At 42.3% G+C, this 23487-nt stretch overlaps 2 protein-coding genes across 8 annotated transcripts in view; one reads left to right on the top strand and one right to left on the bottom strand.

Moving 5' to 3' along the window:
* Positions 1-23487, bottom strand: part of CDKL5 (cyclin dependent kinase like 5) — a 289528-nt gene that overhangs the window by 189828 nt on the left and 76213 nt on the right. The gene's annotated exons all lie outside the window — the stretch shown is intronic.
* On the top strand, positions 11579-12211 carry LOC136626508 (protein D2-like). Its single transcript, XM_066601564.1, has one exon. The coding sequence runs from the start codon at positions 11579-11581 to the stop codon at positions 12209-12211; it is 633 nt and encodes a 210-aa protein (XP_066457661.1).

The following is a 23487-nucleotide window of genomic DNA, read 5'->3' as shown; positions in this document are numbered from 1 at the left end:
CAAAAAGGACACGACACAATGAGGCAGACTACATTCCAATTATATCCTTTGCAAATTTATATCCTTTAGATTTAGATAAAACCTACAGGAGATTAACTTGAGTCACAGCCTTAATCACTGTGAATGATTAATAATTGAATTCTTTCAGTAAAGTGCTGTAATTTCCACCAGAGGGGGGGGGGGGGGCGCTCATTTTTATCACATTTTAATCATGTTAAGGCAAAAAAAAAAATATGCTGCCATTATTTATTTTCCTGTAGTCCGAGGACAAATCGATCGTATTTTTACATTTACACTTTAACAAGATCAGTCAGTGGCTGAGTCATTTGCAAACCAGATTAAATTACAGCATAATCTGCTACCTTCGTAATAAAATCCTAATATGAATATGTTTAGCAATGTATTTGTCCTTGGAACATCTGTTGTGTTTTGGTGCTCTAAACGAAGTATGACAAATAACATTTGTCACTTGCTTTCTCTCTGAGGTATATCTCAGGAAGGATTCTTATATTTATAAGAGACAACAACAAACATTTGTAATGTGCTTTTCTCACACAAGGGACTCGAAGCTCAGCTCGGAAATTCTTGTTGGCATATGAAGAGATGCTGAGCAAGGGAGTCGGTGGTGCCACCTAGGCGCTCACTCCCCAACATCCACTGGGGTCAATTTTCATTACAAGCCAATTATCCTTTCAGTATGTTTTGGAGTGTGGGACGAAACCCATGCAAACATTGGGAGAACCTACAAAACTCCAGGCAGATGGTGACTTTGGTCAGATTGAAAACCAGGACCCCGGTGATGCAAGGTTACAACGCTAACCAGTGAACCGCACTACACACTAAATGGGGAACCACTGGGCATGGAAAAGGACTTGGGGATTTTAGTTAATCATAAGTTAAGCAACCAGTGTCAGGCAGCTGCTGCCAAGACAAATAGGATCAAGGAGGCATCACAAGAGTCCTATGGGCACATGGTGAGAACATTGTTCTTCCTCTCTACAAGTCACTGGTCAGACCACACATAGAATATTGTGTACAGTTTTGGGGACCGGTACTCACAAAGGACATATAAGAGCTTGAGTGGGCAATAAAGTAATAAATGGAATGGGCGGACTACAATACCCAGAGAGGTTATCAAAATTGGGGTTATTTTGTTTAGAAAACAGAGGACTTACAGGCGACCCAATAAGTATGTATAAATATATCAGGGGACAATACAGAGATCTCTCCCATGATCTGTTTATACCCAGAACTGTGACTGTAACAAGGGGGTTTCTCGACGTCTAGAGACAAAAGGTTTCTATACTAACACAGAAGGGGGTTCTTTACTGTAAGAGCAGTGAAACTATGGAACTCTGCACCTGAGGACGTGGTGATGGTGAACTTGATAAGAGTTCAAGAGGGGCTTGGACGCCTTTCTTGAGCATAACAATATTACATGTTATAGTCACTTATTACTTCAGAAGGATTAGTGATCCAGTGATTATTCCGATTGCCAGATTGGAGTTTGGAAGAAATGTTTTCCCTTAAATGGGGAAAATTGGATTCTACCTCATTGTTTTTTTTGCCTTCCTTTGGATCAACATTGGTGGGGGGTAATAAGCTAAACTGGATGCACATATGTATTTTTTCGGCCTTATATACTATATTACCACTAGACAAAGATAAGTTCCTGATTTCAGTTGCAGGGGGCTGATGAACTCGAATATATCTCACAAAATGGCAAATCCTTTACGGAAACAACACAATTTCAAAAGTATAAGAAGCGGTTAGGCAAAACCATCACATATTGTCCCAATTAATTCATATGATAGCAGGCAGCAAGAGAGATTCGGTGAACCACTGGTTAATGAGCAATTGCTGTATCTTCTGTGCCTGATCTCTCCTTTGGGAAAAGAGAGGAAGTTACAGCAACAAAGGCTTTACTTTTTCCTTTTTTAATTAACAATAATATTTAAATATTACATAGAGCACATGTGTCAAACACAAGGCCCGCGGGCCGAATCCGGCCCGCTGCCTTGTGTTATGTGGCCCGCGGCGTGCCGACGGCCGCTCACCACTGTAGTGATTACCAGCTGGGGTGCCGCAGCTCCCCGCTGGTAATCACACTGACAGCGCTGATCCCTTCTCCCCCGAGTCCCCTGCTCTTCAGTTCCGCAGGAGAGGACTCAGGGAGGAAGCGTGCCGTGCTGCTCACTGATGTCAGTGCACACCCGGACGCATATGAACTTTTTCCACAAGACTTCTGCACTAGTCAGCAATTCCAGCAACCTGATTGGTTGTCTGGGTTGGCTGATTCCCCAAACAACCAATCAGGTTGCTGGAATTGCTCAATAGTGCAGAAGTCTTGTGGGAAAAGTTCATATGCCACCCGGGCTCAGCACCGTTCCTCCTCGGATCGTGGAGGTAAGCACATGGCTGGGGAAGGGGGAAGTTAATATTGCTGCTGGGGGGTGAGGGTTAATATTGTTGTTGCTGGGAGAAGGTTAATAATGCTGATTGCTGCCGGGGCTGAGGGAGTTAATATTGCTGGTGTGTTGGGGGGTGGGGGTGGGGGTTAAATTGTTGCTGGCAGGGGGTTAATATTGCTGCGGGGGTCGGTTGGGGTGGTAATATTGCTGGTGGGGGTGAATATTGTTGCTGGCAGGGGGTTAATATTGCTGCGGGGGTCGGGTGGGGTGGTAATATTGCTGGTGGGGGTTAATATTGCTGCTGGGAGGGGGTTAATATTGCTGCCGGGTTGGGAAGGGGAGGAGGGGGGGGGGGGGGTGTTAATATTGCTGCTGGGTGGGTGGGGGTTAATATTGTTGCTGGGAGTGGGTAATATTGCTGCTGGGAGGGAGTAATATTACTGTAGGGGTCGCTATTACTACTGGGGCCACTGTGGGGGTCAATATTTTTACTGGGGCCACTATCAGAGTCACTATTACTACTGCGACCACTATGGGGGTCACTATTAAGGCTCGTTCACACGGGCGTAATTGCATTTCGGTCGCACAAATACGCTACGTATTTGCGCAATCGAAAATCGCTTATGCCTGCGTATTTGGGCACGCAGAAAAGAACGCAGATGGGCCCCTTAGATGGTGCGCAAATATGCATTGAATACATAGGCTTCCTGCGCATTCACCACGTATTTGCGCGGCCCATTCACTTCAATGGCCTATTGGGGAGCGTAGTTTGAAACAATATAGGTCATGCTGTGTGAGAATATACATTATGTGAATGAAATCATTGACATCAATGGCTTCTGTTCTCTGCATATTATGTACGCAAATACGCTGGTGTGAACGAGCCCTTACTGTACTGTCTTATAATCGGCCCTTTGAAGTTCACCAAAAACCTGATGTGGCCCTCGGTGAAAATGAGTTTGACACCCCTGACATAGAGGTTTCAATGTGTTACACATGACTTAAAGAGGACCTATCATGGTGTTAAGCCAGCAGGGCTAGCTGTATAGTTCTGTAGCCATAGCCCTGATGACCCTATCCCAGTTTTTTTTCATACTCCAGGCACTGTCAATTAAGTCTGACGTCACTCATTGGAAGTGACAGATGGGAACCGCCTACTGGAAACATTTACAGTGCTAGGAACTGGACCTAAGAAGAGCCAAACCTGGCAAATGGAGAGGAGCAGAGAAAAAAAACAGGGATAGAGTCAGCAGGGCTAAAGAGCTATGTGGCAATCCCCGCTGAATTAACTCTATGGCAGGCCTTCTTTGAATTAATAGCAAAACAATGTTATTGGGCCAATTTCCAATTTAACTTTGTCTCATTTGATTCTTTTTGCCACAAAAAAGGTGAGATCCAACTCCTAAAGATAAGCATAATCCAAAACTATTTATTAGTAACATACTGGCACTAGTAACTAACATGAAAGCGCAGAAGATTCCCAAATTCTTGACTATCGAATCTTGGATGCTTTAATTGAAATGACTGGAGCACAGTGCACCTGCCTAACCTGCGCTTCCTTTATTTGGGGATCGACCAGGCAACAGTTCTTGTGTTCTTTGGAGATCGCAGCCGTCAGACCTCCACTGATCAGCTAGTTATCCACTATCCAGTGGCTAGGAAATAACTTGTTGAAACCAAAATACTCCTTTAAATGCTCTCTTTAAAACATTACTCTAAAAGGGGTTGTCTGGAATTTGTATTACGGATAACCTATCCTCAGGATAGGTCATCAATAGTTGATCAGTGAGGGTCTCCCACTCGGGATCCCTGCCAATCAGCTCTTCTTCAGGTCTGCTGTCAGTGTGGACAGCACTGGAAGCAGATAGCATTGTCAACATTGCAGCAGCCCGGATTGATACTGCAAGCACAGCTCCCATTGAATTCAAATAGAGCTGTGCCTCTAGTATGAAGCCAGGGTACAACATCTCCTTTTATTGTGTCCACACTGACAGTGAGCCCAGTAAACAGCTGATTGGTGGGAATTATGAGCATTGGACCACCACCGATCAACTATTGATGACCTGTCTTCAGGATAGGTCATTAACAGTAAAAGTCCCAGACAACCCCTTTAAAAATGTTGCTTTAATTTTCCAAGAGGCCTCAGGAAAAATGAGAGCTGGACTCCGATTGGTTGTTATAGGAAATCACTCCTGTTTTCCTTTGCATTAGTTTTGCTAAATCTTCCCACATATACAGTGATGACAAAAGATGGGTTGACTTTACTCCTATGAATCTTATTCTTGTGACAAGTCACTGAAATAAATATATCCTTGTCACCAAAGCCACAAACATGAGTCCCAATTAGAGATGAGCGAACCTACTCGGCCACGCCCCTTTTTCGCCCGAGCGCCGCGATTTTCGAGTACTTCCGTACTTGGGTGAAAAGATTTGGGGGGCGCCGTGGGTGAGTGGGGGGTTGCAGCGGGGAGTGGGGGGGAGAGGGAGAGAGAGAGGGCTCCCCCCTGTTCCCCGCTGCTACCCCCCGCTCCGCCACGCCTCCCCCCGAATCTTTTCACCCGAGTACGTAAGTACTCGAAAATCGCGGTGCTCGATCGAGTAATTACTCGAAACGAGTATATTCGCTCATCTCTAGTCCCAATTAAAGCAAAGCACAATCAATATGTCAGAAATGGCTTTCCAGGAGCCGCGGACCTCGCATTACACGCTTTCCGTAGGCTAACTATGGAAAGCGCAGCCCGCCGTCCACGAACGGAGAATCATAGCGATCAAAAACAGTGTAACACAGCACGAGTTACATAAACAGCACTGTGCTACACTGTTTCCTTAGCTTCTATTCACTTCAATAGAGAGCTACAGAAAGAGCACAAAAAAAAGTGCTCGGCTCTACCCACATAATGACCCGAAGGTTGCAGGTTCAATTCCTGCATGGTTAAGGTAGCCATCTCAAGGTTGACTCCTTCTGAGGTTTGTAAAACGAGTACCCAGCTTGCTGGGGAGTAAAAAGATGATTGGGGAAGGCAATGGCAAATCACCCCACAAAAACAGAGCATTATGGATGAGAGTGAGGAGTTTAAATGATATTCTGCCCTCCTTTGTAATTGCCTATGGTTGCATTCATGCTTGTGATTTTTTTACTTCAGTAACAGAAAACAGTGCAATTGAGAAATAAAATGACGATCTTTATTGAGGTTGTCAACCAACTGCACATATCGTCACAACATTTATGTCAAACACCTACAAGCTGTCCAGAGACGCTTAGCAATGTCCTGTCCACTTTTCTTAATACTGTCTGAAAGCCAAATAGTGCAGCATTTCTTGACAGCGAAAGCTTGTTCTATGCTTCTGCTTCATTTAAGCCAGTAGTCAGCTTAGCCTGTGGGCTCGTCGGTAATACAAAACTACAACCAGGCAGACAGAGAAATACAAAATTATAACATTACATTAAATATAACAGCGATATATATATATGTATATACATGTGTGTGTGTATATAGCAATATTTACATTGTAATGCAATGTTATATGTGTGTGTAAATAAAAATATATATATGTACATATAACATTACATTACAATGTAACATTTGGATATACTATACTGATCAACACAGAGACAAAGCCATAAATACTGAGATACCGAAGTTGCCCTCTGCCAGCTTCCATCAAAATCCGAGCATGATAGCCTCATCGATACACGGTTTATCAGTGTATCAAAAATACTATAGATTGACATGCCATAATGCTGTTGGCTGAAAAGATAGCAGAAGTGGACTTCACCTATTGCAATTCCTTTACTTGGGTACTAATAGTGCATCTTAGTATTCAGATACCCTTGGCACTTTCATTAAACTCGAATTATATAATAATTGGACAGCCACATGACTAATAATATGAAGCAAGTATCAGCACTACTCTGTTTCCCTAAAAATAGGACCTACCCTGCAAATGAGCCCTACCCTGATTTCTAGGGATTTTTGGGGTGGCTTGAAATAAAGGCCTTACCCCACATTAAGGCCTGGCTGCATTACATAAAAAAAAAGGAATACTTACATAGCAGGCTTGGTCCGGGTCCTCCTGCTGCTGTCCAGAGCTCCGCCATGCCTCCTGTAGTCCTCGTTCACCCACAGAATATTACTTCCTGGTTACGGGATTCATTAATACTACCTCCAGGAAGCGATGGCTCTGAATAGTTCTGGAACGCTGCACAGCCAATGAATGCAGCACTCAATGAACCAGTACGATGGCTGTGATTGCTTCATCGAGCGCTGCATTGATTGGTTCTTCGACCACTGCTCAGCCAATCACTGCCATTGCGCTGTGGAGGTGAGATTTATGAATTGGCTAATTCATTCCGCGGCTCAGGGACCTAGACCGGGCCTGCTAGCTAAGTACAATAAGACATCACCCAAAAATAAGACCTAGCACCTCTTTTGGGACTAAAATTAATATAAGATATGGTACTATTTTGGGGGAAACACAAATACATACATGACAGTTACAGACTAGTCATGGTAATCAGATGATGGCACAAACAAATAAGGGGCTTATATGGTGGGGGAATCAGTGCGCCCTTGCATTCTATGGGTCTCACAACAAATCCTTACAGTGGGATTTTTAAAAAATATGCATTTTCCCGGACATTGCACCTTGCTTTGTTAAAAGGCAAAATAGAAACTTTTGATTAGCTGTTTTTTGAAAGTTACTTTATATTGTGTATTACATGAAGGCACCGATTGGATTGCTATTATTCCCTCCCCCTTTTATCCCCCCTTTTTTGTTTGTGCAATGCATTGTTATGCCGATTTACATATCATACTGTATGTTATGCTTGAGAAAGACGACGGATTGTCGCGAAATACGTTGCATTCCTTGTGTTTTTTTTATATTTTTTGCTGCATGTAATACATTTGCTACATATCACTACTGCTTTTTTGGTTAAGCTACCGTTCATACTTTTTAGGAGGGGGTTTCTAGAGATAGATCCCCTTAATCTTCCAGTAAGTACTATCCATTCAGTATATACGCATCTTATGAGCGCGGATATTTTTTTTACAAATACTATTTTTGTCTTCATCATTGAAATTTGCCATTTTGGATTTATTCTGCTGCTCTCCGGCCTTGGATGCCTATGTGCATAAGAGGCATGTCTCCTGCAAACTAGGACACTTTTCCTTGGGTTTGTGGTCCATGCCAGGTGAGTCCTTATTTATTTATTTACTTTATTTATTTATCATCACTGTTTATACAACTTGCTATCCCATTGTTTTTTCTTCATGAAACAAAATAAGACTAAAACAAGATACTAGAAGATACAATGAACACTGTATTTAAATGCACATAGCATACACTATAACCAGCACACAGGGCAGAAGGCAGGAATATTGACACAGAGGCCAACCCATCAGAGATTCCTCTCCAAATGAGCCCGAGCTGTAGATTTCTGGAGGGATGTTGAGCCATGCTGTCTGAATAGCCACCCACAGCATGGTATTTATAAGTGCAGGATATAAGGTGCGAATGGACCTTTCCACCAATTCCCACAAATGCTTGATTTAGCTCATGTCAGACAAACACGCAGGCCCCACTATTTTCTCTAGAATGCTCCTTGAACCTATTCTGCACAACTTGGGCCTGATGACAGTGCATTATCCTGCTAGAATATCCCATCATTGTGGGGGTACATAAAGTCCATGCAGGGCTGCAAATGGTAACCACGCTGGTGAAACATAGTAGGCACTGGTCAATGATGTGTTTGTGTGGATCAGTGGACTCAACCCATGCCATGAGAACACACCTAATGCCAGAATGAAATCACCAGTCTGCACAGTGTCTTGTTGACAACTGGAGTCCATGTCTTCATGGGATTACACAACACACTGAGCCTACCATCAACCTGTAACAATTGGTACCGTGAATCATTGGACCACGCCAAATGTTGGCCTATAGGGTCCAGATAGCAACCTCATGAGCCCATGTGAAACAGTATGGCCAGTGTTGTGGTGTTAACAGAGGCTCTCTGGTGGGTCTTATGCTCCAATATCCCAACCTAAAGAATGCTGCACTGACCTGTGGGATATAAGTGTGCAGATGTGATTTCTATCAAAGTCACTTGTCTATGTGCATGGACAATTCTAGTCAGATGTGGCTGATCACAATCATTAAGCACCAATGGCTGTCCACTGAGGATGGCCTTCATGAGTTATTCCTTGTACACATTTGACATTACGAATCAAGGAATATTAAATGCTGCACAACATCAGAAACAGAGTGTCCCATTTGTCCGGCACCCACTACCATGCCTGTGTCAAACTCCGATATTTCAGATCACCTTGCCATGAGCATGCCGGTCAATGTCCAATCTCACTCACATGATAACACCTCACAACTTATACAGGTGTTGGCATTCCGAAGCCGTGACCTGAGTTCCTAATCAACTTACAAACTGTTATCCCATGACCTTTGGCGTGTCAGTATAGGTTCTATATTTGTTGACTGGAAGTTCCTACAATAACATATTAAAAGATGAGATAAATACTAAGGGCTTAAAGGGGTTGTCCCGCGGCAGCAAGTGGGGTTATACACTTCTGTATGGCCATATTAATGCACTTTCTAATATACATCGTGCATAAATTATGAGCCATACAGAAGTTATACACTTACCCCCTCCGGTGCTGGCGTCCTCGTCTCCATGGCGCCGACTAACGCTGTCTTCTCCCTCCATTAGACGCACTTGCGCTGTGCGGTCTTCTGCTCTGCTCAATGGGGCCGCTCCGGTGTGCTCGCGCCGCACATGTCTTCTGCGCATGCGCAGACCAGCTCTCCGGCGCGAGCACGCCGGAGCAGCCCCATTGAACAGAGCAGAAGACCGCACAGCGCAAGCGCGTCTAATGGAAGGAGAAGACAGCGTTAGTCGGCGCCATGGAGACGAGGACGCCAGCAACGGAGCAGGTAAGTGTATAACTTCTGTATGGCTCATATTTAATGCACGATGTACATTACAAAGTGCATTAATATGGCCATACAGAAGTGTATAACCCCACTTGCTGCCGCGGGACAACCCCTTTAAAGTTTTATTTCCATCACAGAAAGTGGGTGTCCAAATGATGGGTCCCCCAATGATCCTGAGATTGAAGGGTCTGCAGCACTGCTTTAGCCCTGTCTCCATGTCACAGTTTTCTACTGCATAGTGGTAACCTGCAAACACCTACTGTGGAACACACTGTAGCATATCTCTATTTATGTGAATTTGGGTTTACTACAGCTCCCTGCAAAGGCGGTAGCTGGAAGCTGAGGAAAAGCTTGAAGGGGGCGCAGTAACCAAATTGCCCAAAGTAACCAATCAGATTCCAGCTCTCATTTTTTTAGCGGTTCTGAAAGCAGCGAGCTGGATGCTAGCTATGGACTTCTGCTCCACTCTTCTTTGTATTAGCGGTGCTGGTACAAGGACCTAGTGGATCACTATTACTGAAGCGACTCAGCAAATAAAACTTTGCATGCATTAATTTAGGTTCACCAAAAGTGAACATTTCCAGAAGCATTAATACATTTCCAGAAGCATTAATACATTTCCAGAGACATTAATACATTTCCAGAGACATTAATACATTTCCAGAGGCATTGGATCCAGTGAATTCAAGGTTGAAGGTCAGTGAAATATGAAATTCTCGCTGCAGTGGATAATTCCCGTATAGCATTGCTACACGGCATGATCGCGTTAAGGAAAAGATAATGACAATATTAATTAAAAGTATTCCAGGCCGCCTAAACAACAAGGATATTTTATGTCCTTCAGAGGGATAGAGAGCCCAAAGCTTGTTAGAGGCCAATCAATTTCTTAGCCTGTGCCATATGTTGTAGGGTCTGAATGTGCAATCATCTGAACAGAGATCAGGAGGAACTCGCTGAATTAAACACGTTGCATTACAGTGTGGGAGGCATGCTCTGAACAGATGCTGACGGAAATAGCCAATCTATATGCAGAAAGCGCACTGAAAATTCAGCTCTGCAAAAAAGCTGTTTATTGTGTTTTCAAATCCTATTTGTAACATAGCACACGGGTTGACTTTCACATTCAAACCTTCCGAACGAACCCTCTGTAGAAATCTGCAGCGCTATTAAAAAGCTCTGAAGAGATATTCTGAGTACCGTTCCATTTAGCCACATTAAATGTACTGAAAGTAGAAATCCTTGGGCGTAATTTATGAGGACACATTAATATATTGAATATCCTGGATTTGGCCGCCATAGCTGGAAGAATAAGTGCAGTTGAAGGGGTACTGGGAAGAGCAGGTGGTTGATAAACTAGTCATCATCTGTAGTTTAAAAGGAAAATTAAGCCCAGTCAAACAATTCTATTGAAATAAGACAACTGTAATCACATCTCGGCACAAGTATGTGAATGTTGCCCTTCTGTAGACCAGTTACTGCTGGAGTTTTTAACGGAAATAGAGAAGGAAGTTAAAACGGTTACCGTCTTTTTTTTTTTCTTTTTACAGGAAATGAAGAGTTGTTGAGTTCCTCAATGGGTCACCCAGTTTGCATGACAGTACTATAGATACAAACACTATGCGCTTCCTACTCTCTCCTCCCGAATTACCAGGTCTTTTAACTTTGTGTTATCTTCACTTTGAAAAACGAAAAAAAGGTTTGATATCATGTTAGCCAGTAGAGCAAAATGTGATTGTTCTCAGCAAGAGAAACCAAGTAATCTTGTAGGTATGATACCTTTTAATGGCTAACAAAAATACAGGATGTTATAGCAAGCTTTCGGATCTTTTATGGACCCTTCCTCAGTCTTAATGAGTGTTTTTTTCATTTTACCTAATGGAGGATACCAGAATGTACCGTACACAAATGAAACAGAAAGTATTCATTAAGCCTGAGAAGGGGTCTATAGAAGATCCGAAAGCTCACTAGAACATCATGTATTTTTGTTAGCCATTAAAAGGTATCATATCTATAAGATGAATTGGTTTCTCCTACTGAGAACAATCACACTTCACTTTCAAAAAACTCCAAATGCCTATTTGTTCAGCAGAGCTGAATAACAACATAACCGATCACAACACCATAAAAACGTAGAACCACATAATTGTGTGACATCATAAAAGCTTAGAACCACTGAGTGTTGTTGAACACTCATCGGTCCAGCAGAACATTTTGGGGTAATGATTTACAAAATGCCACTTTTCATTTCGAAACTATGGTTTGGATGTGTAATCCTCTTATCCCTTCCATCATTCTTCTTCTGTTTTCCTGTTTCATGTGACTTTGAGACTCTCATTGGAGATGATGCCAATTTCTGCAGTCATAACTTCCGTGTCATGTACCCTGACATAGGTGATGTATCCTGCATTTACCTACCAAACTGCTTGGAGTACCAAAACAGCCTAACCAAAGATTTGGGTCCTCCTTGGATAAAATTCTCCAAAGCCAAACCTGAAGAAATGTATACCTTGATAATGGTAGATCCTGATGTTCCAAGTAGATACCAGCCAATATATAGGTTCTGGAGACACTGGTTGGTGAGTGATATACCAGGTCATGTTCTGCTTACAGGGAGAGCTGTAACGGGAAAAGTTTTATCTTCATACCGTCAACCGAATCCACCAGCACGGACCAGATATCATAGATACCAATTCCTGCTCTACGAGCAATATCAAGGGGTCTCCCCATCACTCCTCCCTGGTGAAGAATCTCTGAAGTCATGGGATGTTAATGCCTTTGTCCTACGTTGGATCCCAGGAAACCCAATTGCTACTACTCAGTTTATGATGCAACATCCTGAGCACTCAGTTTGATAATAACTGGATAATATGTAATGTATGGAATCATTATCCATAGTGCAGAATAGATTTTATTAAACAAAATCTACTTGCCTTTGTATATTTATTGATGAGTATGATTCAAGTGTACTCTGTGCAACGATACTGGAGTATTTACGCTTAAGTAATTCAATAGTAATATGTGCACTAAAAGGTACTCCCTTGCATATACTAGCACTATTATTACACCAGAGCCTTACATGGGAACTGCTCATTTTGAACCATTCTAGTCATACAATGAATGCTCTCCAGTGTTAATAATACTTCTACATTGGTGAAAGAACACTTTTCAAAACTCAAGCATAAATTACAATAATAGATTGGCATGGTTAAAAGCATAGCGTATAACCAGTAAACATTTATTATGTTATCGGTTTGCAGCATCAAGTACAAAAAATTCACACAAGTACATACAGTAGATCATATTCTATAAAAATTACTTAATATTCCAGATTTTCTCAGATTTAAACTTATAAGTAACTATTTAAAGGAAAATAATTAGGGGAATTGGCTTCTACCTCAATAGGGTTTTTTTTGCCTTCCTCTTGATCAACATTGGGGGTAAATAGGCTGAAATGGATGGTCTTTTTTCGACTTTACATACTATGTTACAAGGATTTAGCCACTCCATCCAGTTCAGCCTATGCGCCTGCAATGCTGATGTTTTAAAGTGAAATCTTCATCAGTAAATGTTAGCAATTTCACAGTTTCTTGCTTCTTCACATTTAGGGCAACAATACATGGCGACTTAAATAAATAAAAAAATCTTGTTATTTGTATAGCGCCAACCTATTCCACAGCGCTTTGAAGTAATTTATCCACACCAAGCTGGCCACTCATTTTACTGACCTTGGAAGGATGGGTCAACCTTGAGACGGCTACCTGAACCATGCAGGGATTGAACTTGCAACCTTCAGGTCGTGAGCGAGAAGACTAGGACTTCACCCTGACCTATAAGCCGTGGCCAAAGATTACACTACTGCCCTGCTACATCGCAACCTATTGCAAGAAACCTCTCAGGTTCTTTGGATTTACTAACATTAGGATGCAATTTAAGGCCGTCTTCACATGACTTAGAGTAAGTTGCGTCTGAGACCCTCAGACATTACTTGCATTGTACAGCAAACGGACACCCCGTCCGTGTGCTGTGAGATGTGCGTGAAACCTCTCATTACATATCCAATTTTTGTAAGAGACTCCCATGAAAATAGAACAAAAAGCCATTTTTCAGACTTGAACACAGACAGAACTTGTAGGGAATTCTCGCCAATGTGAATACACCCTAACATGGCCATTGTGCAATCTTTGGGCATGCGTAGCCCATTTTTGGAGCTGTATGTGGCTCCTGACCATCTCTCAGTGGAATGTAGCTCACAAGGTATAAAAGCTTAGAAGGTCTCTGCTCGAAACATGTTATAGATACAGTCCTGGGTATAAATAGATCATTGGACAGATCTCAATATTGACCATTGATATATCTATACACAGTTATCAGATCACCCCAAGGCCTCCAAATAGGAAGGTTGTCAGCAGCACTCCAAAAACAACCACTTCGTAGGGAAGTCCTTAATCAAGGTGCATGCTCCAAAGAAAGGCCTCTGACCCCTCAGCCACCAATAACGAATCCAATCACATAAGTAGGTGCAGCACTCAGGAACTCGATCAGAAGTCCGTTTCGACCTAGAAATCGAGTTCCTGAGTGCTGAACCTACTTATTTGATTGGCACCCTAAGGCCTCCGATATGCTAGTGTATTTGGAGCCGTGTGCTGTCCGTGTTAATTCATTATAGCCTATAGGGCTATGCAGATTGACAATGCATGAAAAGACTAATCGCATGTCCTATTCCTAACCGTATCAGGGATGAGATATAGCACATGCTACTGCATGTCAAAGGGCTATGCCTGTCCATGTGCTGTCCAATGTGAGTTGCACCAGAGCTTCTTGGGTTCCACTCTCGCACAAGGGAAAAGTGCACCCGGCCTAAAGCGGTCTTTCTCTAAACTAAAGAAACTCAATTTTGATTTCTGAGGTTTTTCAGAATAAATTCCTGCATCTGATGGACCCATTAACTGTATTGGACTCAGCCAGGGTTCCATTAGGATTTGGCATTTTTGACGGTAAGAATGTTGCTGCAGTCTGCTTCATTATTGCTGTCAAAAATATCATAAAAGCTGACAAAACCTCAACAATGTAAGTAAGGCCAGAGCCTGAAAGAGAGTGAAATTCCGCAGTAGGGGGTTAACATTACTATAATGCTAATGGCTTGTACAAAAATTGTAGCAGCAACCATTGGTCCTGTAATACCTTTCAACAGTGGCTGTATGCAGCATTCAACAATATTGGAGACCCGTTCTCTAACGGCTTTGTCATTAAATTTTAACCCCTTCACTCCTCAGCCATTTTTCATTATTGCTTTTTCCTGCCTGCTTTCAAAAAATCATAACATCTTTACTTTTCTGTTGACAAATACAACTCATCCCGCAAAAAAACAGCCCTCAGATGGCTATGTCAACAGAAAAGCCAAACTCCTACTGTACACTGATGAAGGGTAAATACCCTGAAACAGCTGTCTGTACATGGAGTCTGGCTTTGCATTTAAGTCCCAGTCATTGTTACAAGGCTTGTATAAGGAGTCTAACTTTGGCTTGAAGGAATGCTGCCTTCCAATAGGTGGCACTGTGGAGATATTATTCCATCTCCCTCATTTGCATATTACCCAGAGGAGCATGAATGGCCCTGTGAGTCTCCTCACTCACCATCTAGGTGCTCTCCCTAAGGAGAAAAGACAGCGTTTCTGACCCCCATCTTAGGCCTCTCACTAGCAAAGCCAGACTCCTACCTTATACTGATGAGGAACAAATACCCTGAAACAGCTCTGTACATGGAGTCTGGCTTTGCATTTAATTCCCATTCATTGTTACAAGGCTTGTATAAAGAGTGTAATCTTGGCTTGAAGGAATGCTGCCTTCGAATAGGTGGCACTGTGGAGGTATTATTCAATCTCCCTTATTTACAGGCATTGCTTAATATGCAGAAATACATTGCAGTCATGACATCCTAAGAGCTCATGTGATCTCATTATCGGGGTGGGCGTTTGGGAGACAGAGGGAGCCCCCTTTCCCTGTCAGGCCATTTAAATGCTACTGTCAGAATTGTTATCTGTGATTGAGGCAGCTTCAGCTGTCAAATACAGCCAACATCCGCCGTGTATGGAGTGAGCTTTGCATCCAGCCCCATACCCCCCCCCCCCCGCCACCAGAAGGTGTACATGTATGCCCTCTTGAGAGAAAGATTTAATAGATGACACCTTATATAGGATGCCTATATAGAGAAACCCCTTTACTGCTTTTATCCTTATCTTTATTTTTTGCTAAAGTGGGTTTTCATACAACATATTTGTTGCACAAATTTCTGCAGCCTAAAGTCCATACTGTACATCTGTCTGTTTCGGCAGTATATGCATGAATTTCTGTAAGCAAAGCACCATTCAAATGAATAGGATAGTCACAAAATTTCTGCAACATATTTGCTACAAGCAGAGGCGGAACTTGAAGCTTCTGGGCCCCAATGCAAAATCTGTAACGGGCCCCCCAAATATGCCTTATTCATAGTACTGGGCTCCCTATATGGAGAAGAGAGGCCTTATGGACCCCCTAAGGCTCGTGGGCCTGGGTACAACTGCATCCCCTGCATCCCCTATAGTTATGCCCTTGGCCACAAGTGAACTTAACCTTACAGGTAAACAGAACTAGACATAAGTGGAAATCAAAGAAACTATTCTTTTTGTACTTTGTCAATTTTATGGCGTCCTTTAGAGAAATCACCTACTTGTACAATTACGGGGATTACACTTCTATTTTTGCCTCAATCATAATGTCATTATCTACAAGAACACCACGACTGAAAAACATCTTTAAATGTGGTCCATAATAATACAATTCTAGGAACTTAGATGTTTTAGTAAACAACTTTAGGTGTAAAATGTATTTCCCACACTGTGCAAGCAATTTTATTTTACAGCGACTCACATGAAATATCATCTGCACACAGAGTCTGGCAATCTGCTAGCAAGCAGATTTCCTTCAGTGGGCGATTCCTGCACTGGCTGTGAAAAACTGGCCATCAATGTGTTATGACTAAAGCATTCACCTACAGGAAAACAAGGCTCAATCTTCAAATCTTCAATTCATCAATAATTATTTGCTAAGTGAACATCGCTCTAAGGACTGAGTCAGACGAGCATTTTTTTACGCATGTTAGGTGTGTTTGCGATTCGCATCTATTAAAACCATTGCTTTCCGATGAAAGCAGTCACATGTCTGTTTTTTACATGCAAAAAAAATTTGCACCTCTAAAAAAAATAGGACAGTGATTCGCAAATGCAGCTAAAATTGGCACATATAGTGCGGCCCCATTGACAGCAATGGGAGCGGATCGCTATCCCCTGCTGCGGCTGTGACAGCTGCAACAGGGGATTCTTTGAATGTGAAGCTGCTAGATGTTGTCACATCCAGGGGTTTCACCTTGTGGTCAATGGGGCCGGTGGTAGCAGCAGCAGCCCCATTGAAAACATACAGAGAAGATTGAGATCTTCTGCCACAGCTGTAGCAGAGGATTTCTTCATCTCCGCGGGAGGTCCCCTCATCACTGAACACTGTGATAACACTGTCACAGTGTTCAGTGACAAGGGGACTCCCCGTGGGGATGAAGAAGTGCAATGTTCCTCCATTGCTTTCAATTGGGGGTGGCTGCTGTTGCCGCCCCATTGAAAGCAATGGGATGATGGCAAGCACTGCAGGGATATTCGGGGAAGGGCTTTAAATATAAGCTCTTCCATGAAAAATCATCTATAGCTGTAGAAAAAGAAAAAAAATATATATATATATATTTTGAAATCAATGAATGGCTGAGCGCTGCCTCTGATTGGCTGAGTGCAGGGACCAATCACAGGCAGCTCTCAGCTGTCATTCAATGGCTGAGTGTTGCATCTGATTGGTCACAGCGCTCAGCCAATCAGATGCAGCACCTTCTGGAGGTGGGGATTTTTCATTTCCCATCCACTAGAATACAGGAAAGACTGCCGAAGACGGAGGGAAGAGCTGGACAGAACTTCTATGTGAGTTAACTTAATTTTTGTTTTTCTACAGCTAGGGATGACTTTCAGGGAAGGGCTTATATTTAAAACCCTTCCCCGGAAATCCTTGCAGGGCTTGCTGTCATCCCATTGTCACTGAACACTGTGACAGTCCTGTTACAGTGTTCAGTGAAAAGGGTAGTCTCCACCGAGATTAAGAAATCCTCTTCCACAGCTGTCACACCTGTGGCAGAGGATCGTGATCTTCTCTATATACTTTTAATGGGGCCACCACTGCTGCTGCCAGCCCCAGTGACCACAAGGTGAAACCCCTGGATGTGACCGCTGCGGTCATGCAAATTTTTTAATGTGTTTTGAGTTTTTTATTCACGCACCTAAATGCGTAAAAAAACGCTCGTTTGACTGAGCCCTAAAGGTTGTGTTGATTATGTTCTTTACCCTATCACTTGGAATAAACCATGCAGCAAAGCCTAGGTTCACAATAGCATTTTTATTTCTGTCTTGCTGTTCTGTCAGAAACGGAATACAGACGGATCTTTTATTCATTGCATTGTACGCAATGGGAGGTGGATGAAACTGGAGAGCAATCCGTTTTTAATTTCCAATTTTCTGCAGGGTGGTTCTTCAATGAATGTGGCTCACTGGTTAGCACTGTTGCCTTACAGTGCTGGGATCCTAGGTTCAAATCTCATCAACGCAGCATCAAACTTGCAAACCTCCATACAAACATCACTTTGGTCAGATTTGAACTGCAGGGCAACAGTGCTAACAACTGAGCCGCCATGCTTCTTTTTCATCTCCCTTTTCCAGAGGAGGAGAAGAAAATGAATAATCAACACAAAAACAGCGTACAACCTCCATGCAGATGTTGTTCGTACTCAGACATGAATATAGAGCTACAGTGTTACAAGGCAACAGTACAGCCACTGAGCCATCAAACTTCTTCCTTCTTCCTTTTCCAGAGGAGGAGTAGGAGAAGAAGAAGGAGGGAAAGAAGATCATCATCCTATTCTCCTCCTTCTTCTTCCCCTTCACGTCCTTCTTCTCTTGCATATTTTTTCTTTTCCCCCCTTTGCCTTTGGAGGACGAGAAAGAAGGAGAAAGAAAAAGCATGGCATTTCAGTCATTAGCACTGTTGCCTTGTAGTGCTGGGGTTGTAGGTTCAAATCTCACCAAGGGTGATGTCTGTATAGAGTTTCTCAAAGTTGATGCTGCCCTTGATGAGATTTGAACCTAAGACCCCAGTATTGCAAGGGGATAGTGCTAACCAGTGAGCCACATTCATTGAAGAACTACCCCCCACCACCTTTTTTAAATAATGAAAAAAAGTTTGTATAAGTAGAAAGCAACCGAATTTCACTTTCGCTTTCTGATTTCTTTTTTTTTAGTAAGAATGGATCTATAAAAAAAACGCTAGTGTGAACAAGCCCAAACACTGTATATTTGTAAGCGTTTCATTTTTAAGATTGTGTATTCCAAGATCTGCACCATGTTGAAAACTATCTAGGTAGACCATCCCATAACTTCAATACAAAACTGTATGCATTAAAATGAGTGGTTTGACAAGGTTGCAACTGGTCCGACTGCTCATCAGAAAATGACATATTGTATAAAACAAGTTTTTATGTTAAGCAAATTAAAAGAAATGGTGATTTCCTAAAATTTTGCAATATCACAATCTAAGTTTAAAAACAAAACCGAAAATCATTTTTCACATTAATCACTAAGCCAAAAAATAGCCTGACACTTCTTGTTCGGTAGAGAAATCTTCTCAGCAATTAAATCATTACCATAAGAGGCAGAATTACAATGAAAGGTGACACCTATATATAGAAAACACAGGATCCACCATTCACAGTATTTGGTGGTCACAGCTCACCTCCTCCCCTTCCTGCACAGTGACCTCTGCCCAGATCACAGCGCATATTTAGAACAGTCCCCCATATAAGTCAATCGGTCTATCCTGTTCATTGTGTCTGTGGCTCATAAAGTTCCTGCAAAGCATCTCTAAATGCTCTTATAACTGCAGTTCGGACAAAATAGCAGACTCCATAGTAATGAACAACAGGGTGCAATCTGAAATGCGTTTGGGGAGGGTGGGGGAAATCAGAAGCAATATCACAAAATATATTTTGTTATTGAAACAATATTAGATGCTCGAAACACATTTCCAGCAGACGTAGTTGGAAAATAAACAACAAATGACTTCAAGCTGCCTGGGATAAGATCTAACCTACGAGAGGAATAGAAAGGAAATGATATAAGGGCAGACTAGACGGACCAGAGAGTCTTGCTGCCATCAATTTTGTATATTTCTATGTACAGATAAAAAGAATAAAAATATCTACAATCAGAAAATGAAAATAGATTAGAGAATGGAATATGTTTCACTATGTGGTTTTAATTAGTAAAAGCTAAATATTGGTGAGACATTGCCTTTAACCCCTTAAGGACCAAACACCATTAATTTACAGTACTTGGTCCTGGGCTTTAATCCTGCCCGACTGCAGAAAAAAGGCAAGGGATTAAAGCCTCTGCTCCTGCAATCAAGCAGGAGCAGGTCGGGTTCTCATCTGTTAGTCATAGCTGAGATCCCGAAGGAGAAGCGGTTTTTAACCACCTCTTCCTTCTCCTTTCCCTAGTACACAGCGCTCAATGAGTGCCGTGTACTAAAAAGTGAAAGTGGAAGTGTTTCTTTCACTACGCGAGCCGACGGTCACGTGACCACCGGGATCCCCTGTTACAGCAGAGCTGCAGGGTCCTAGCAGACCCTGATCAGTTCTGCCAGTGACTAATGTCCCTACAGGGGCTGTTTTTCCCTGTAACTGAGGCTCCTATGGATGCCCCAGCTACAGTGGAAAAGTATAAAAAAACATAATTATAACTGATGTTCTACAAAGTCTGTATGCTAAGTAATGTCATCACATACAGCAGAAATCAGAACAATGAATTAGATGCTGGATGCCTCTAATATATTTGTAACTGGGGCTCAAGAGACTTAAAGGGAATGTCCAATCCTGAACTCAAGGACCCTTATTGAAAGCTAGGCTTAGTCATCCAACATCACTGCCTGCCTAACCTCACTAATAACCTTGAGGATGAATATGTTGAAGCCCCAAAGTCGTGTCCCAAAATCTAATGGGAAGTCTCCCGGGGAGAATAAAGACGTATATATTAGAGAAGGTAATAATAATAATCTTTATTTGTATAGCGCCAACTTATTCCGCAGCGCTGGTGGAAGCCTATTTCAAATGAATGCTTGTAGCTCTCAGATGAGATGTTCAAAGAGCTTATATGGATGAAATATTTGAATTCCTGCATATTTTTGTGTGCGTATCACAGGATTCTTACGTGTAATGACATTGTGGAAAGGTCGTGGGTTCTGCGTCATCGCTAGGCGATGACGCGGGAAAAGCAGTAGTTTAAAGAAAAAATTCTGTACTGCGCATGTCCAATAAAAAATAAAACAACCAAACTAAAATAATGTGGTTGAATTAGTGGGAGCACCCTCTCATGTTCAGGGATGTGGTTGTGTTCAGAACTAGCCAATCACATTTAAACTCATGATAAATAGTAGTCCGTACACGGCTGCCATTATGTAAAGGGATTCTGATTTGCCCCATATAAAGTTCAGCTATTCTAGTAGGATTTACCTGATATTTTCTTAGTTGCATTTTTCAGTACAAGGCATGGTCTGTAAAGAGCTTACAGCTTACAAGAGAAGGATACCAGAACATTTCCAAACCATTACATATACTATGGAACACGGTGAAGACGGACATCAAGAAGTGGATTAAAATTGGCACAACAGTGACATTACCAAGACGTGGACATCCCTTAAAAATGAATAGACCAGAAGAGAATTGGTCCGGGAGGCTGCCAAGAGGCCTAGAGCAACATAAAAGGAGCTGCAGGAATTTCTGGCAAATACTGGTCGCCTAGTGTATGTGACAATCATCTCCCGAAATCTTCATATGTCTGTGCTGTGGCATAGGATGGCAAGACAGAAGCTTTTTCTAACAAAGAAAAACACCCAAGCCAGGCTATAATTTTGCCAAAAACTAAATCAAGTCTGCCAAATGTATGTGGGAGAACATGATCTGGTCTGATGAGACCAAGGTGGAACTTTTTGGCCATAATTCCAAAAGGCATGTTTGGTGCAAAGCCAACACTGCGCATCACCAAAAGAACACCAGACCCGCAGTGACAATGGTAGAGGCAGCATTGTGCTTTGGGGCTGCTTTGTTGCTGCTGGAACTGGAGATTTAATCAAGGTGGAGGGAATTATGGAAAGTTCCAAATATCAGTCAATTTTGGCACAAAACCATCAGCTAAAAAGCTGAACATGAAGAGGAATTTCACCTTTCAGCACAACGACCAAAAGCATCCCTCCAAATCATCAACAGAACGGCTTCGCTAGAAGAAGATCGAGGTTTTGGAATGGCCCAGACCTGAATCCCATTGATAATCTGTGGGTGACCTGAAGAGGATGCTACACACACGAGATGCTCTAGCAATCTGACAGATTTGGAGGACTTTGGCAAGGAAGACTGCGCAATGATTGCCAATTGAAGATTACCAATAATTTGAACACAACGAAGGAAGCGCAGAAAAGGTTATATTTCAGCACTGGAGGATCTGATGAGCAGAACAAAGGTGCTGTCATTTTCATCACTATGATAGAGGTAATCTATACTCATAGAATCAGATGACAGGTATTTCCTTTAAAAGTTTTTTAAAGTTTACAACAACATTAAACTTAACTACTGTATAATGACAAATGATGCAACTTATTTATGAATTCCTTAAGAGCCCGCTCACATCTGTGCTTTTGTTTTCTATTTACAGGTAGCTGTTCCGCAGTCAAATGGAAAATATCAGTTCGGTTTAAGTTCCCATTGATTTCAATGGGGACTGAAGTGCTTCAGTTTAGCTCAGTTCTCTTTGATTTTCATTTTTATTAACGGAAATAGTAGTGCAGACTGTTGCGTTATGGTTTGCACAAAAAAAAAAATAAAACAGAAAACAAACAGAAAGGAGACTTCTATTTTTTTGTTTACATCATAGTCAAAGGGTGATGAAACTGAACAAAAAGTATTCCATTTTTGATAAGTTTTTAAATGAGCATGAAACCTTCAAAATAAGATTAGAAAGATGAATTAATACAAAATGGATCTGTTAAAAATGGATGCAGTTGTGCATTCATATTTTAGATACAGAAAGGCTGAGAACTTATATAGACTAAATACTTTTCACAGCTGAGAGCACAGTGCAATTGTAACAAATCTAGGCAATACTCTAAACACCAATACTCTAAAGACCAATCTGACTCCTGTGTTTAGTTTTATACAATATATCAGCACAAACTTCAGACTTTTCCGCTTGTATGCAACTGTAAGTAAGGTAAAGTCCCCTGGTGCAAGCACCGAGTCATGACTGACTTACCAGAGTGACGTCATATTGTGACGTTTTCTTGGCAGACTGTTTTTGCGGGGTGGTTTGCCATTGCCTTCCTCAATCATCTTTTACCCCCCCCCCCCCCCCCCCCCCCAGCAAGCTGGATACTCATTTTCCCAACCTCGGAAGGATGGAGGGCTGAGTCAACGTTGAGCCGGCTACTTGAACCACACGGGGATTGAACACTCAACCTTCAGGTCATGAACGAGATCATAGGACTGCATTTCTGCTGCCTTAACACTCCTGTACCAAGCACTAAATTGTGATTGCTCACTGAGCTCCGTCATTAGCTGCAGCCCCTGTTATCTCCTATAAATTGGGTGGGACTGCAGCTGTAAACTGAGACCGTTGTGGAGGACCGAGCACCAGCATGGGACACAGTGGAAGCAGGAAGAGTTGAGTATTTCACCCATTTGGTGTTTTACTACACAGGGAAGGGGTTGTCCAGAGTTCTTACAACTCAGAAATTAGCATAATTTTTCCCTGTACTGGCAGCAAATAGAGATATTTGAAATGTCAAAATTAGAAACCCCAATGTTTTTCCTACAAATAATTAATAGAGATGAGCGAGCATACTCACTAAGGCAAACTACTTGAGCGAGTAGTGCCTCCCTAAAGATTCGGGTGCTGGCGGGGGGCGGGGAGCGGCAGGGGAGAGCGGGGAGGAACCGAGGGGAAATCTCTCTCTCACTCTCTCCC

Source organism: Eleutherodactylus coqui, chromosome 4 (genome assembly GCF_035609145.1).
Source record: "Eleutherodactylus coqui strain aEleCoq1 chromosome 4, aEleCoq1.hap1, whole genome shotgun sequence".
NCBI classification, from domain to species: Eukaryota; Metazoa; Chordata; class Amphibia; order Anura; family Eleutherodactylidae; genus Eleutherodactylus; species Eleutherodactylus coqui.
This window is presented reverse-complemented; position numbering and strand designations above follow the sequence as displayed.